Source organism: Pararge aegeria, chromosome 14 (assembly GCF_905163445.1).
Source record: "Pararge aegeria chromosome 14, ilParAegt1.1, whole genome shotgun sequence".
Lineage (NCBI taxonomy): Eukaryota > Metazoa > Arthropoda > Insecta > Lepidoptera > Nymphalidae > Pararge > Pararge aegeria.
The window spans coordinates 3,118,739-3,137,291 of NC_053193.1; the positions used below are offsets into that span (position 1 = coordinate 3,118,739).

An 18,553-nucleotide genomic window follows, 5' to 3' on the forward strand; every position below is an offset into this window, starting at 1 on the left:
AAGTATCATTGGAATCGGCGAAGGATTCTTTATCTATTGGCGCTATTGAAATCCATATTAAACTTCAAAAAAATCCAAGTTTTTTTTTATATCGATTACAAGTTAGCCCTAGACTGCAATCTCACCTGCAACTGCAATGTTAGTGATCGTAGCGGGCTAACCTACTAGGGAGTATGTCAGTTATATGAAACCCATAACTCTAATCGCTTTCTACGCGACATCATACCGATAAAGACCGAAGATTTTAAGTATTTTGAAGGTTTATTTCACGTGAGTATTTTCGTTAATTACTACAATAATAGTCGTTTACTAACGTGTTTAGGCTCTTGTTGAAGCCCACAAAACTGAAATTACCTGCAAGCCACCGTCGCAGGCGGCTCTCGCGGCGGTGACGAAATAGGCCCGCGCCATGCGACACTCTAGGGCTCCGCTGAGGGACACCAGCGCCCTCTCTGCCTCACCCGTGCCAGCACCCAACGCGCCCAACGCTGGTTGGAGACCTGCAATTCAAGGAATTCATATATATTAAAATAAGGAACATGGTAATTTCAAGTGTAAGTAAAAACACTAATAAAAATTATAAAAAAGGAACTTTTTCTCAGAACGCCACGATTATAATGCGTCTATTTCTTCTAATTCATTTTATACCCGTGCAAGACCTAAAAGGCGCTAGTTAACTATTTAACTAGCGCTATTTTATTCACACACTAATAATAATTATAAAATTATAAAAAAGCAATATACAATTTCTTGTTTCAAACGTGTCTAATATGTACCTTTGAAAAGGTAGATCGAAACTGCAATGTTTCCTATTAAGTGGTGCTACAGTCGCTATAAGACTGATGTAAAAGGCACTAATTTCGGCATCGACGGTAGGAGAGCCGTAGCTTAATTTGTTAAAGCGCTCAGTTTCGGTTCCGAAAATGTTTATATGCATTTTAAATTTATAAAATTGATAACTCCTCCCAAGTGGAGGTAAAAATAAACTAATAAAATGTATAAGACTAGGTTTCGAACACCTGTAACTTTTTTAAAGGAAAACATCGTGAGCATCGTAAACCTGCATTCTTGAGAGTTCTCCATAACGTTCTCAAGGAGGTGTGGAGCCCACCAATCCGCACTAGGACAGCGTGGTGGACTACGGCATTGAATTAAGAACAAACATGATCCTCCTCATTATGCCTTTATTGTATGCAGTGCATTGTGTCCAAAAACAGTGAAAACGATCACAAAAGTTTTTCCCATTCTCACATTTTATGGTGAACGCTTAGAACATTAGAGGTAAAATAATGTTCGTGAAACCATTCTGAAGTGGAGTGGTTTTTGATGCGTCAATATTAGTCGTGTACACGGTTTCTTTACGTTGTTAATTCTGTGGACTACAGCCTAAACTGTACGTTCTTAATTCTGTGGACTATGGCCTCTCTTATTCTGAGCGGCGACCCTTGCTCTGTAGAGGGCCGATAAAAATGAATGAACATACACCACATAAAATACAGGAAAAGTTTATGAATAATAAGTTGTTGAGGATGATGATATATTAATTATTTCTACTGTGAGCTATGCTATGCTATAGATAACTTATGTCTATAATTTTACAGTAATTTTATAGAGTGGGTAAATATTCAACCTTTCGATAACTATAAATTCATATTTGCCAGATATTTTATTAAATTGATTAGGATTTTACAAATACCCTTTTAATTATTAGTTAATTCCTAGATACTTTTCAAGACGGCCGGCTTTTTGACGGCCGATTGGCGCAGTGGGCAGCGACCCTGCTTTCTGAGTCCAAGGCCGTGGGTTCGATTCCCACAACTGGAAAATGTTTGTGTAATGAACCGGATTGTTTTCCAGTGTCTGGGTGTTTCTATGTATTTTATAAGTATTTATGTATGTATTATTCATAAAAATATTATTCATCAGTCATCTTAGCACCCAGAACACAAGCTACGCTTACTTTGGAGCTAGATGGTGATGTGTGTATTTTCGTAGTATATTTATATAAGAGTGCGGTGAAGAAAATGTTTGTGTAATGAACCGGATTGTTTTCCAGTGGCTGGGTGTTTCTATGTATTTTATAAGCATTTATGTATGTATTATTCATAAAAATATTATTCATCAGTCATCTTAGCACCCATAACACAAGCTACGCTTACTTTGGAGCTAGATGGTGATGTGTGTATTTTCGTAGTATATTTATATAAGAGTGCGGTGAAGAAAATGTTTGTGTAATGAACCGGATTGTTTTCCAGTGGCTGGGTGTTTCTATGTATTTTATAAGCATTTATGTATGTATTATTCATAAAAATATTATTCATCAGTCATCTTAGCACCCATAACACAAGCTACGCTTACTTTGGCGCTAGATGGTGATGTGTGTATTTTCGTAGTATATTTATATAAGAGTGTGGTGAAGAAAATGTTTGTGTAATGAACCGGATTGTTTTCCAGTGGCTGGGTGTTTCTATGTATTTTATAAGCATTTATGTATGTATTATTCATAAAAATATTATTCATCAGTCATCTTAGCACCCATAACACAAGCTACGCTTACTTTGGCGCAAGTGAACCCCGTGCTCTCACTTATAGGTCTATCGAGGGACACACGGAGTTTTTAGTGGGTGCAAGTCCCACATAACTACTCCGTTTCCCCCAACGGAGTGGTATGCGTCAGGCATTTTCTCTGAATTAAAAAAAAAAAGAAAAAAAAAAGTATATTTATATAAGAAACAGTTAAAATTATATTTGATTAATAATCAATGTTCATGACATTTTGATATAAATACGGGTGCATTTTCGATACACTTCAGTCCTACATGGACTCGAACGATGCCACGATACCCCCCGGCAGTGGCGTGCACTTCATACCTGCAGAAAAGCACTGCATACCCAAATTATTGTATATAAATCATATTGGAGGGGATTTTTTCCATTTTATGCCATGTACCTGCTTTATGCATACCCTGGTCATAAACCCTGTGCACGCCACTGCCCCTCGGTGTCTTAACGTACCGGGGTCGTTGAACAGCTGCGGCGCGCCTCTGGACAGTACCGCCAACGCCTGTCGCACTGCCACCACCGCGCGCTGTGCGTTCCGCAACTCTGCGGTGAGCACGTTCTCGCGCGACACTTTGCACGACAGGTAGTAATGGACCATCTGTAATTACAACACAATACTTTTTTAGGACTAGAGAAAATACTAAGAATTTGTATTCTACTTCTGTCTTTGTATTTCTATTACTTTTTTGTTTTTTTTTAACTTCATAGTGGTGTACAAATAAAGAGTTAAATAAAAAAGATTAATACTATATGAAAGGGTTAAAAATCCTGTGCAATTTATTCACACGAGGTGAGGAGATTGAGGTGGATGTAGAGTATCAGAACTTTTAGGATAAATGTAATGTCTATTATTTAGTTTCCATGGTAACAAGAATAGGAAAAAAAATGTATAATGTTTTCTATCTCACTCTGTCAATTATATTTATGTGTTTGTTTCTTTACCTAGATAATATTCGGTTGCCTTGGTAACTTAAATAGAAAAAATAAGTTAATTAAACGAAAGCGACGTTGCATGTTTGCGCTTCACAGTTGCCGAACATGCAACGTCGCAAAGCGAAAAAGTAACGAGGTCATTCATCAATAGATTTTACTCCTCACATTTTTCTCATACCGGGCGCCATATATATGAAAATAAAATAAGAACCTCACAAGAAGGCGTTCGTGATGTTACGTGATCTTTTCGTCAAAAATCCAAGACCGAAGTCTTAGAACAGTGCGTGTTGCCAGTGATGACTTATGGATTTGACACGTAGTCGCTTACTATGGACCTCATAAGAAGGCTCTGAGTCACTCAGCGGGCGAAGGAGGGAGTTATGCTGGGAGTGTCTCTATGTGATCAAATCAGAAATGAGGAGATCCGTAGAAGAACTAGAATTACAGCGAATCGCGAAGCTGAAGTGGCAATACGCGGGCCACATATCTCGAAGAACCGATGAACGTTGGGGTCTTAAGGTGCTAGAATGGCGACCCTACTAATCGGTTTCTACGTGCCATCGTACCGGAACGCTTTATCCTTTAGATATCCTCAGGAGATGTTGACTTAACAATGATTCATTGTAAAGTCAACATCTCCTGAGGATTCGGAGCGAAATGTGCGTAGAGGGTACATTGTCGAAGATCTGTTTGGTGTGGAGTATAAGAATTGGAGAAATTATAAATTACACCATACCGATTCTCCTGCTTTTCGCGGAGTATAGCAAATTAAGCTTAATATTCATAATCTCCTCTATAACGGTTGCCTTTCTTGCGCATTAACCTAAGCCATGTAACTATACCACTATAGTTACATGGCTTTTATTGGATACCCTAGATGAAATCGTGCCTAATAGACGCCGTAACCAGGCTTTTTTTTATCCACTACAAGTTAGCCCTTGACTGCAATTTCACCTGGTGGTAAGTGATGATGTAGTCTAAGATGGTAGCGGGCTAACCTGTAACGGATCCCCTAATCGGTTTCTACGCGACATCGCATCGCGGGGCCTAAACTTTTAACCTAATTAAAAACCTTTAAGACTCACGTCGACGGGCAATCTGTGGGGTGCGTGCAAGGCCAGAGCCCTGGCTGGGTCCTGACAGGCATCGGCCGCGGCCACCGCACCCGCCGCCAGCGCCGCACCCACCGCCCAGCAGGCCACTAGAGCCCCCAGAGCACAAACCTGTAACAAAAACCCATCAATAAAGTGTTCCAATCATGAACCCGAGAGTGTGACTGAACAGTGGCGTGCACTTCATACACTTCATTCATATACTATGTTTTACGCCATTAGTTGCCCGGAAGAGATCGCTATGTAGAGATAAGGCCGCAAATTGTATACTATCGTTAAATTTTTATTTACAATTTAGCTGTAACAAAAACCTTGGTAAAGTGATCGAATCATGAACACGAGGGTGTGACTGAACAGTGGCGTGCACTTCATGCACGCACAAAAGCAACGCCTACCGAATCCCACCAATATTTTATATGCTGTGTTTTACTCCATTGGTACTAAAAACTAAATTCGGATCACTTTCAATAGTATACAGCGTTCTTTAGAAAGAACAACGTTCACAGTCACTTAGTCAAAACATGAACAACAAAAACAGCTACTCGTAGGTTTTCACTTTTTTTCAAAAATCAGTCGTCGGTTAAAAATCATACTAACGCAAAGTAGCAAAAGAGCGCGTCGCGACCGTCGCGCGGCTGCCGCCAGCAATGCCACGCAAATACCGCCGCCGCAGCACCAGCCCACCATGCCGCCCGCCCACCTCGCCGCCTCCCACACCCACAGCCGCTGAAACATACACGGACATACTATATCAATATTCAATGTTTAGAAAAGCCTGTCTGCTTCGTTCGCTTGCTCTACAACAGATCTCTATTTCATTAAACTACACTTCTGTCACCTTCGAACCGCTGGTTGAGTCACAACAAACAGATATATTTGACGTTTAAAAAGTGTTTTTAAAGTAGGCCTGATTGATTTTCCCTTTGTATAAAATAATTGACAGTAACATTCTGCCAATCTGTTACTTGCGTACAAAATCTATGGAATCATATTATGCTCAAGGCACTCGAGACTAGTCCACAGATTCTGTCAGACGGCTCAAACCTGATTACGTATAGCACTTGGTACGTAATCAATACGTTTTTGACCAGTATTACCTTCATAAACATGGAATCTTATTATGTTCAAGGCACTAGAGACTAGTCAAAAGATTCTGTCAGACGGCTCAAACCTGATTACGTATAGAACGTACGTAATCAATACGTACTTGACTGTATTAACTTAATAAAACGCGTCTAGGTTCAGAGCAGCTAGAGGCCTTCTCAGGTTATATGTCGCAGAGGAGGCTACGCTGTAGTTGTTCCTCAAAGCAGACAGCGCCCTCAGTAACCAAGGCGCTGGTTCGCCACGGATGCGTTCAAAGAATCCTTACTCCAAAACTTGCTTGGATAACTCTCGTACGAAAACCCATTTAGGTGTTATGGATTCCTTGACCACTCAAGGAATCCATAACGACGTATTTATGAAGGTGATACCACATCACCTTCATAAATACGTCTAGTTTCAGAGCAGCCACACTGGCGTTATTCCTTAAAGGGTACAACGCAACGCGCTCCGTAGAGTGCCTAACGCGGTCTGCATTTACTAGTTCGTCAAAAACGTCCGTCAGAGGGCCGAGTTAAAGGGCTTTGGGCCGATAAAACCGATAGCTTCTTCTAGAATTCTTGTCTAGTATAACATTCATACAGCGTCAATCGTACAGGTTCTAGCAGCCATCGGATGTTAAAAGCTGCGAAAACACCCACACTGATGTAGTTGCTTTACCTTCATAAAAGCGTCCAGGTTCAGAGCAGCCAGTGGCCTTCGGAGGTTATCAGCGGCGGAGGCGGCCGCGCTGGCGTTGTTCCTCAAAGCGGACAACGCCCTCAGCAGAGTGCCCAAGGCGGTCTGGTTCGCCACTGGGGCGTCCAGTGCGTCCGCCAAACGTGCTAGAGGAGCTCGTGCTCGAGATCCCATGGCTTCTTCTAGAATACTTGACTGTAACAATAGAAGTAGCTTAGTTGTGTATCGGTATGTGTTCTGAGTTATCTAGAGATGGCGTCACTTTAAACGCGACGAAAATGGCTAGATTTCATGTTACTGACAAACCATTATGTTACCCAAGTTAGTAACCTTTTTGGTAGTAGATAATCTGGTTTCAAAGATTGCTGATTTGATAACCATTTTCTACTCATTTGTTGTTACAATGTTAGTAGTTTATGTGCTTTATCAAAACCCGAAAGACCGAAACCTCCCACCAAACCAGTCTAGAAAAAATTTAGAAATTACAAATTCCCATACTGCTTTTGCTGGAAATCATAGCCGAGACACACACACGACAAGGAGGTCGTCGAAAGTACCAGAAAGGACGGAATATGAAGGCAGTTTCATATCTTTCTGGTGCATATAACGTACCTGATTCTTTACAGTGTTGACTAGCTGTGCAAGGCTGTTGCCCGCCTGGATGCTCTGCAGCATCGCATTGTGAAGGTCGTCGTTGCCGAAGAGACCAACGCCGATCGCCCCGCATGATAGCACCGCCAATATCATCAACGTTATCTGGAAAACCAACAGCAATGAGAAGTTTCATAGCGGCATTTCTCTCGAGTCTCAATACATCTGTTCCAATAGCAAGAGTAGCACGGCATTCTGCAATGTCATAACTTCAAAGATCGGTATCGGTTCTGTCATCACAAAACACTAAACTAAACCAAAACGACAGGCTTTAGAAAAATCCTGTCCTTTTGTCACCTTACTGTCTATAAATTTTGAGCTGTCAGTTTAGTTTAGTTCCGCATTTTGTCTCAACAGAATCGGCACCACATCGGCACCACTGTCTACTTATTGGCCTGGCTAGATTAACTTAAACAAGTGCCTATGATATAAAATACGTTTTCTTACTATACAGTAAATAAGTAACAATAAACTTTAGAACATAATATTTGCGCCCTTGGCTATTTGGGGTAGTTATTCAAGATGACATCTAGCTGGTTCATCAAATGAAGAATAAAATGCGCGTTCAATAATCCGCGCTCCGCTAAGATACCCAAAACTCTTTGAGGTAAATAGTAAGTTGCTGAAGTCTTGTACCTTAAGTGCGGTGATACTCCTCGGCGGCCTTTGCTTCCTGTCGCAGCATCTCGTGAGCAAGTATATGAGCAGCACCGTCAGGGTAAGGATGAGCCATGCACCAGGTATCGAGCCCAGGATCCCCAAGCTCTGTAACAAATTTTGTTAAACATTATTTATAATAATAATAATAACAATAATATATTTTTTTAGGCTCATATTTTTTGTAATTAAAAATACATCATTTTTATGATTGAATGAATATACTTTTATTGCCAACCACAAAAAGTACGTAAAAAAAGAAAAGTATAACGAAACAACGTATTTGGTGGCCTTATCGCTTCATAGTGATTTCTTCCAGGCAACCGATGACCACTAAAAAAATATGTCATACATACTTAAATAAATATATATATAATATAAAGACAAATAAATTAATAAGTAACCCATATTTTAAAATGACATTTACTTAAAAATAATACAAAAAATTAAATAAGAAACACAATAAATAGATATAATAAATAATTATCCTCAAACATAAATAGTAAAAAATGGAAAAAGAGAAGGCGAGAGCAGTGAACTATCATGGGTAATCAGGTGATTGAGACAAAAAGTGATCTATCACAAGCAGTGGCGTGCACAGGGCTTTTGACCAGGGTATGCATAAAGAAGGAAGTTGCCATAAAAAGGAAAAATCCTTTGCATTTATGAGTCATACAAAAAATTTAGGGTATGCAGTGCTTTTGTGCATGTATGAAGTGCACGCCACTGATCACAAGTTTTTCAAAGATTTAGATAGATTTTGCCTCTCTTATAGCCAAAGCTTAACAGCCTGAATGGTGAAGGACTTGTGGAAGTAAGAAGAATTATTCTATAAAAGTAAAAGATAATTATAAAAAAATAAACAAAAAATAATAATAATTAAATTTTAGATAATATTTAAATTTAAATATGCGAATCACTGTCGCTCCAATCCATCTGAAATAGCATAGCAGTGACTCACATACCTGATTATGAATAATCTTTGTCTGTTGAGCAGGTCTATAGGATACAGTTAATTGTGAAAATTAAGCTTAATTTTCATGGATTTCCGCAAAGTAACGCCTGCTTCTATCCATTAGCCAGTGTCGTGCATAAAGGGTATGCACAGGGTATGGAGATAAAATAAAATGAAGAAAAACTCCAGTACGAGTTATAAATACATAAATGTAGGCTTTTTATAACTCTTACAACGCCGTTAAGTTTTATGTAATTCGTACTGGAGATTTTCTCCATTATATATCATCTGCATACCCTGTGCATACCCTCTATGCCATCCACTGCCAATAGGATACAGTTTTTTATAGACTGTTGAAAACTATTTGCCGGGCTCACCTCGAGGTAGATGGGCGAGTTGGGCGCGAAGGTGTCGTTGACGCGGTGCAGCGTCACGTTGATGTGTGGCAGGGCGTGCAGAAGCCGCGCCAGCCGCGGCGGCGAGTACTCGTCCGACGGGCCCGCCGCGCCCATGCCCGCCGCTCACCAGCTCACCTGCCCACGGGACAAACAAACACTTAAAAATATAAAGTACATAGCTTAGTTAACCACAGAAGCATTATGAAAATTAAGCTTAATTTGCTATACTCCGCGAAAAGCAGGCGAATCTTTATGGTGTAATTTATAATTTCTTCAATCCTTATACTCGAACTGATCTTCGGCAATGTATCCTCTACGCACGTTTTGCTCCGGAACCGGATCATCATCAGGAGATGTTGACTTTACAATGAATAATTCTTAAGTGAAAAATTCGCTAAATATGTCGCCTATTATAGGGTATACCTTTCCACCTAAGCCCCTCCCACCTCATTAGAGCCTCTGAATATGTCAAATAGAGGTGAAGTTAGTTTATTTGTTTTGCTTATTTGTTTGTTTAGCAATTATAACCTCCCATTCTTATATTTAATAATTTTCTAATTGTTCCCTCAAATCAAGTCTCAACCATTTGTCGCTAGTATGTAATATTTCGTATGAATGATTACCGGCTACGTTATGTCCGCTGTCTAAAAGACACAATGGACATAAAGTAACCGTGATTTTTTTTTGAATCTTTAAACTGGTAACAATTCTTCTATGCCGCCGTGTGGTGACGGCAGATCAGAATAAAGTGGTCATAACTCAACCTCTCCCACACGAGTGTCGTACGAGGCGTCTTAGGGAATATAACAGACAACGGGCAGCAGCGTCCTCTGTCCTACTACTACAATCTACTGCGATCAAAAAACCTTGTGTCCAGCGTGGTGAATATGGGCAAACCATTCCGCTGGTAGAGGTCTAACAGTGGACTGTTATAGGCTAGTGCGTTGATTTATGTGAATGTAAAAAATCGCACTAGAATCGACTTAGTACTCGTAATATCAGGGAAAAGCATTCGGAATGCAGTAGATTAAAGTAAAACGCATTCCTTTGATATCGAACCGCTGTCTGCGGCGTAGTCTCTCATGGAGTACCTATATCGGCCGGCAATTTATAACAGTAATAAGTAATAAGTAAATCTGTCCGGTGGGGATTCCCCGAGTTGCCGACCAATGAAAACGCGCCCTTGCTGTGTTCGATACTCAAAGCCTTATATTACCGTGATGCTTGAAAGCAATATCGATCCAGGGGTTCAGTTAATTTATTACCGTAGCTCATAGACTTTTGTAGTACCAGTTGCATCATCCGCGTAAATGCGTTAACGATTTCAAAAGGGATTTATTTATTTTGGAATGCCTTGCCGGCTTCCTTTTTACCGGATACGTATAATATCGTTTCCCTTAAATGAAGAGTGAATCAGTTACGCCATCATGATCACTTACCAAAATGTACTATTATAATACTAATGCCTTAATAATTTATCTATTTAGTTTTAAAAATGACTGCTGGATTGGACTTTCACAAGTTACATACAATGTTTAATTAAATTAATTTTAAATCTTGCGCTATAAATGTAACATTATGGTTGGTGATAGATAAATTGAAATTGCACAAGCACTGCCCCCTTACTACTACCGCTTCTTCACATCAACCAATTACCGGCCCACTACAGAGCACGGGTCTCCTCCCACAATGAGAAGGGGTTAAGGCCGTAGTCCACCACGCAAGCCCAGTGCGGATTGGTGGACTCCACATACTTTTGAGCGCATCATGAAGAACTCTCAGGCATGCAGGTTTCCCGCGTTGTTTTCCTTTACCGTTGAAGCAATCAATCAAACAAAAATACTTTGTTGCACACAAGAAATAAATAAAACAGAACAAAGGTACAAGTCATTTAAATTTGTGTTAATTACTTGTGGAGTGCACGCTTCTGCTTAATAAAGGATAATTTAAATACCTCTACAAACAATAATCCACCTCCTACGACGCCATGTTGTGTGCAAATAAAGACATACGCCTTTACCGGGAACGCATCTGGAACAAGAAAACAACATTATAATCACTGACTAAATATACAATTATTATTTACTAAAAAGATAAATTAATCCACAAAAAATATGTTTTATCTCCACTCTCCATTAATCGCTAGCATAATATGGCATCGTTAAAAATAGCATATAATTCAAAATTCATTTATTTCAAGTAGACCTAGTTTATAAGCACTTTTGAAACGTTGTCGTCAGTCTGTTTGTAGTGAATCTACCTAACATACGGAACCAATTACCTAGTACATTGGATTGGTTATTATAAGATCCCAATTATTGCTTTTTTTGTAAGTAACAACCTAGAGGATTTAAATAAATAAATAAATATACTACGACAATACACACATCGCCATCTAGCCCCAAAGTAAGCGTAGCTTGTGTTATGGAAACTAAGACAGCTGATGAGAATTTTTATGAGTAGGTATAATACACATAATTATTTATGATCTGTCGATTTATGATATGTCTGAAAAAGATTCATGCTCATTACACAAAAAAATTCCAGTTGTGGGAATTGAACCCACGACCTTGGAAGAAGAAAACAGGGTCGCTGCCCATATGAGGTCGGCTTCCCTTGCACGGGTACCGTGTTCGATCCCCGGACTGCACCTCTAACTCTTCGAAGGAAAGTTAAAAGGCAGTAAAAAAAAGCAATGTATCATAACCATATCACGACAATCGTGACCTGGCACTTATTCAGAGCAAAAGTCGCATAAAGAAGGTCTCTGACACCATGTCAGAGGATAACTGGGTGCGAAACATATAAAAAAAAAATACTCTTCGGAGCCGGAATGAGCAATTTATGATATTAAATATTACTTGATTCAACGGTGAAGGAAAACATCGTGATGAAACCTGCATGCCTGAGAGCTCTCCATAATGTTCTCAAAAAGCGTGTGACACAATGCAAAAATACAAAAGCGTGTACAAATACGCACTTGGCCAGCGTTGTGAACTAAGGCCTAAGCCGAGATCCGTGCCCTGTAGTGGGCTTGAAAAAATAATAATCAAAAACAAATATATCTTGATCATACTTAAGAATAATTGAGACTGTTATAAACAAGAGACCACATGAGAAGAATTCCCATTTCAAAATGACTAGCTAAGTGTCCGAATAGGAATAAAATTTAATTTTATATGCCTCCATTAAAACACTGCTATCTAAACTGCGCGTGTCCAATATGGCAGATATTAAAGTTTAAGCACCCCGCTCGAATACGAGCTCGTAAAATACTCGCTTTATAACTTCACTACCGGTACCTACTCCACTATCTAAACTATCTTTATTGTACAAGGAAGAATGCACAATTATAGTCTAGGGCGCATGCAGAACTTCAAACCAGTGCTGAGAAAAACCAAAATTTATCAACGTTAAAACAGGTTCGGTATCAAAGCTCTCTTAATAGGTTTCTTGCAAGAAATTGTGATAAAAACGCGAGCCCGCGGCCCTTTACGCTGCTCCGTATGGTTGTAAGGGATCGAACACGAAGAGGTCATTCCACCCCATCAACGGACAAGGGATCAGCTCACTGACCGATTAATGAATTTTGTTCTCTGATACCGTTTCAAATTAATAAAACTTATCATTAATTTATGTTACAATTAGTAAAATACTATAGATATTTGTCTTAGTTTGAATTTATCTATCTTTTTGTATTCTTCGTTATCTAATTTAAGGAATAAATAGTTTATCTATCGATGTGTGTACATGTACAGTGTTCGTACAAGGTGCATTGAAGATGATTGATGATCTACAAAAGGACACTTCTATCACACCTCATTTTTATAACGAACTAGCGACTTAATCCCGCGACTTCGTTCACGTAGATCAAGGTTCTTTATTCCCGCGGGAACTTTCTTTTTTCTTGGGAAAAAAGGTACCCTCTTTTCCATGTCAAAGGCTACATGCATGCCAAATTTCATCCAAATCCGTTCAGCCGTTTTCACTTTCACATTTTTAATATTAGTAGGATACTAGGATAAAACATTGCCTTAAAACCATCTACTTCTGAGTTAGGAGTTAGGACTAAATACACGATCTATATTATACGGAGTTACGAGTTATATGTATTGGTTAATGAAAATTAATGAGTTAAAGCGATCCTATTCAGTTGGAAATTAACCTATATTCGATAAAGCATCGTCTAGAGTTATTATTAAAACTTTATTAGTTCACAGTAAGGAAAGACATTTGCGTTTTAATAGCTACTGCTCTGCTATAATGTTTGACCTATTTGAGTAGTACTTTCAAGTATTAATCCTGGATCTTTAGAAATTAAAACTTAATAGCAAACTATCACGTGAAGAAATAAACTATTTTAAAATGGACGATGAATGATAATATATAGTCGAAGTCCTACCCACTGGTTTTTTTTATATATATATACATATATATATTGCTTAACACACACATAAATTAGAAAAGTTCGAAGTGTCAAGTCAAGTCGAAGTATATATATATATATATATATGTATATATATATAAAAAAAACCAGTGGGTAGGACTTCGACTTGACTTGACACTTCGAACTTTTCTAATTTATGTGTGTGTTAAGCAATTAAAATATAACTTTCTTAAACGGTGAAGGAAAACATCGTGAAGAAACCTGCATGCCTGAGAATTCTACATAATGTTCTCAAAGGTGTGTGGAGTCCACCAATCTACGCTGAACCAGCGTGGTGGACTACGGACCTCAAATCATTGTGGGAGGTGACCCACGAGGAGGTATAAAAAAATGCAGTATTAATACACTAAACCGAGAGGCATAACTTCATTAAAAAGCCATACCTCTACAAAGTTGCCATGCTTCCTTAACGTCGTCTACGTTACTAAACATCAAGTGAAATCGTAACCATGCACTAGACATCCAATAAAAAAATGGATGGGTAAACACCAAATGGAAAGTAGTAAAAAGAAAAACAACGGAATCCCTATAGATATAGGCTTAAATAGGCAAAAATGTGAGAACAGCCAGTCACGAAGAAATGTTTTTGTTGTGGACGAGCCAAATAAGTCGCACTATATTAAAGGCAATGAATATGCGAGAGATATCACGCCGGTTAGCTATATAAGGCTTGAAGAGTGTACACGAAGCCGACACCGGCCCAAAGCTGTGACTCAATGCGAAACTGGTTCAACAAGTTCGCGATTCCTAGACTTGGAAAGCTCAACTTTTTATGGTTCACAAATGTGGAACACTTGAATGATAAATTAATAAGCCAATTGGGTCGATGTAAACAGATGTTACGTTTTAAGTGAAATAATACGAAGAATATTTTCATACATTATCATGTAAGTTATTGGCATCTGCGCTACAAAATTTATTAGTTCTGTAATGTAATAATTATTTACATGAGGGCCCCATTGAAGTTTAGCATCTAACGTTATTCCTAGAAAAACTGTAGTATCCACGTAGGTTCAGTTCCTCATTATTAAGTAATAAAGTGGTTCTCACATGTTTAACATTTAGTAAAATGAATTTTATACATTTATATTATATATAATTACTAGCTGTTGCCCGCGACTTCGTCTGCGTTTGATTGTGTTTTTAAAGTATTCAGTATCTCTAAGCCTTAAATGAGTATAGTAGTATATATACCTATATATATATAACATGTGACTGTCAATTAATTAAAGACAAATAATTTGCAATAAAATAAAATTGCGACTATAATTAAAGATCTAAGCTATCCTATCTCTTAAGTTGGACCAGACTGCTCACGGTGTGCCAATTTAATTTAAAATCGGTTAAGTACTTTAGGAGTCCATCGCGGACAAACATCGTGACAGGAGATTTATATATATTAAGTACAGTGGTTTGAAGCTAACTTCAAACCACTGTACCACTTTAGCGAGATTTCACTTTTGTCCTTGGCAAGGTAAGGAAGGACTATAATGTAAATAAGGAACAGAAATGGTCCTGATATAGACCCCTGTGGGACACCTATTGTGGAAAAGCCATCGCCTATAAACAGGGAAACACTTCACAGGGCATGCCAGTAGCACGTCCTCCATCATGCCGCCCTGTCCATCAATTTGAGGCGAAGGTTTTAAGCCTCATATGCTTGTAACTACACGGGCAAACACGCCCTTTATACCGGAACACAGCATTGTTACTCTGACACAAAAGGCTCTTCTACTACTGTAATAATAATAAAACAGTGTTGAGAAATGAATAAATGCACAATAGAAAGAGAAATATAACAAAATATAAATATACGCAAGTTGGTTATACTAAAAATCTAACAAGATTTGACCTAAACTAACATACAAAGCAAGCTTAAAGGAAACAGAGATGACGTTCGTATTTCAACAGATAAGAATGAAGTTAATGTTTGTATTCGTCGATAAAATGTACCAAGCCAACTTATCGAATATTAAATAACTACTTGAAACTTGATAGTAAAACGGGGTGCATATGTCCGAAGTTCTCACCGTAAACGATCCTGTACGTCATCCCGAGCGCACATGACGATGATTAAGGATTTATTGCTCCATATCGTAAAGCTTATGAACCGTTCACTTGTTATTATCAACTTATGAAGGTTCGTTTAGAATTCAATGGTCGCAAGATAATTCGAGCCAAAGAAAGAGCTTATTATACGTTCATTCCACTTTTTATTGAGTAGTTGAGGTACATTGTAAATAGAAATAAGATTATATTACGGATTGCGCTACAAAGTTTGGTTATTAAAGAGTAAACCCTTAAGAAAAAATGAAATTAGAAAAGAAAGAAAATTGTTTTAACATTGCGCCACACATTTCAATATCAACGACACACCACGTATGTCATGTGTGGCACAACCTAGAAAAAGGTACCAGGTGGGAGCATATCATCATATCAACCCATTACCAGTCCACTACAGGGCCCTCCTACCATAATGAGAAGGGCGTAGTCCATTACTCTGGCCCAGTGCGGATCGGCGGACTTCACACACCTTTGAGAACACAAAAGAACTCTCAGGTATGCAGGTTATTAACTAATTTAGTTAAAAACTGCATGAGAACGAAACGATACAAAACAACAAATGTGCGCAACGCCTAAGGTCAATTTGTTAGTAAACTTGCTTAAAACAGTTAACGGGTCACGACTCACGATCCACCACAACCGTTATGTTAGTCAGCGATGACGTAACAGAGGGAGCGTCGGGAAGTAAATTAATTTAGACATCAGACGATCCGACTGCGGCGTGAGAAAAAAAGTTGACGTATGCATTATGGTACGCTTCTGTTGAAATGCAGATTGATGGTTCTGAAATGGGTGAGCGATTTGCGTCGGTTGACTTATAGCAGCGGATATGGAAGATTTAACCTTTTGGCGCGAACTATGTGAGGCGGAGTCAAAGTTGCTTACCGAGCATAATCGACTACATAATATTAGCTGTGTCTATTACGCCACACATCTTCCAATTTATTTGCAGTATTTTGTGGTATGGAATAAAAAATAATTAATAATTAATAATTTTTGTGTATTTATTTTATTGAAGGGGTGATAGGAGAGCAGCAGTGGGTAGGAGCTTGACTACACTTTCGGGGGCCGAGTTCGTCGTTCGATCTCAGCACGCACTTCTAACTTTTCTAAGTTATGTACGTTTTAAGTAATTAAAATATGAATTGCTTCGACGGTGAAGGAAAACATCCGCATGCCGTAGAGTTCTACATAATGTTATAATGTTCTCAAAGGTGTGTGGAGTCCACCAAACCGCACTGGGCCAGCGTGGTGGATTTCTGCCTTAACCCCTTCTCATTGTAGGAGGAGACCAGTGCCCTGTAGTGAGTCGGTAATGGGTTGATATGAAATGGTATTCGTATTATGGTATCCATTAAATTATATAATTTAATGGGCATTCGAAGGTTGTGATAATTTTATTAATAACTCCGTATTGTGGTAAAATACTGGACAAGGTCTCGATTTTATCTGTTAGTAGAAAGGGCCGATTTAATGAAAACATTTCAGGATAAATGAATATAATAAATAGAAAATACTTTTTAATTCTCCCCCCGTTTGGGTCATCGGATAATGTCCGAAATACGGATGCGCCGGAAATCGGAATACACTTATTGACAGTTTGTTTCCATACAATGATTTATTGAGGGTGAATTTTCAAGTTAAAATAATCCTGATTTATTGATGTATATTTCGTACTAGACATTTATATTCAAAAGTACAAGTGAATCCATCGCTTTTATACAAACTTGGATTTTAGCCTTCCAATCCTTCCAAGCATAAAATATCAGCAATAAAGTTAAAATCCATTTTTCCTAAGCTGTCTTTATGTTAACAATCTTTCTGTCACTTTTTACTGTAAAGTTTATAGTAAATTGTAAGACAATAATTAAAACACACTAATATAAAAAAAAACCTTTTTTTATACTGTTTGTTTTTATTTATTTTGACACACTTTTTTCTTAACATTTTTAAAACAATCTTTACACTTAAAAGTAAAGAAAAGATGGACAATATAAGATAAGTTAGAAAAAAATAGGCTTTTACAACCAGTGGAATACCTTGCCTGAGAATAGACGATATCATCAGCAGGCGCATCAGCTGCTGAGTCTATAATAAATAATAATAATAGTATCTTGGAGTCACGGACTTGCCGAGCGGTGACGGCAGATCAGAATAATGGTGCCACGCTCTGCCCGCGGGTGACGTACGAGGCGACTAAAAGTATAATACGGGCAACGGGCATCCTCTGTGCTACTAATACCATCTACTACGATCACCAACCCCGTAATCAACACCATCTGCCCAGCGCGGTTATTATGGCCGAACCCTCACGTTGGAAGAGGCCTCTAGTCCAGCAGTGGACTATTCCACTGCTGGACTAATAGGCTATAGGCTATTGATGATGATGATCACGGACTTATAGAGTCAAAAACATCTACCTACCTCACTTTTCAAAATTACTGTAACACATGGTATTAGGCACAAATTACTGTAACACATGGTAATGAAGGCACAAATAACTGTAACATAGTAATGTAGGCACAACGTACTGTAACACATGGTAATGTAGGCACAAATTATCTTAACACATGGTAAAGTAGGCATAAATTACTGTAACACATGGTAATGTAAGCAAAGATTACTGTAACACATGTTAATGTAGGCACAAATTACTGTAACATGGTAATGTAGGCACAAATTATCTTAACACATGGTAATGTAGGCACAAATTACCATAACACATGGTAATGTAGGCATAAATTACTGTAACACATGGAAATGTAGGCACAATTTACTGTAACATAGAAATGTAGGCACAAATTGAAGCATCACCACACCGGGTGCGGAGGAAGAACAGTATCCGATATGGATCGATTGTCCGGAAACGCCGGAATATAGATAACGACGGTTGCTTCCCGCACTGACGGACGGATTTATGAGCGTATATTTCCAATGATGAAATTCTTCGCAGTTGCATACTGATATCATATTTGAGAGATATTTTTACGAA

The 18,553-nt window shown here is 38.5% G+C and overlaps 1 protein-coding gene across 1 annotated transcript in view; it reads right to left on the bottom strand.

The window, feature by feature from the left end:
• Positions 1 to 18,553, bottom strand: part of LOC120629315 (protein tweety-like) — a 136,659-nt gene that overhangs the window by 5,268 nt on the left and 112,838 nt on the right. The window contains exons 3-11 of the mRNA XM_039898224.1: positions 11,005 to 11,081; positions 9,030 to 9,185; positions 7,677 to 7,805; positions 7,002 to 7,145; positions 6,372 to 6,584; positions 5,205 to 5,333; positions 4,581 to 4,718; positions 3,016 to 3,160; positions 355 to 500 (exon numbers count right to left, since the gene is read on the bottom strand). Coding sequence (XP_039754158.1) covers positions 355 to 500; positions 3,016 to 3,160; positions 4,581 to 4,718; positions 5,205 to 5,333; positions 6,372 to 6,584; positions 7,002 to 7,145; positions 7,677 to 7,805; positions 9,030 to 9,164 — 1,179 coding nt within the window. The 5' untranslated portion in view covers positions 9,165 to 9,185; positions 11,005 to 11,081. The remainder of the gene's footprint in view (positions 1 to 354; positions 501 to 3,015; positions 3,161 to 4,580; positions 4,719 to 5,204; positions 5,334 to 6,371; positions 6,585 to 7,001; positions 7,146 to 7,676; positions 7,806 to 9,029; positions 9,186 to 11,004; positions 11,082 to 18,553) is intronic.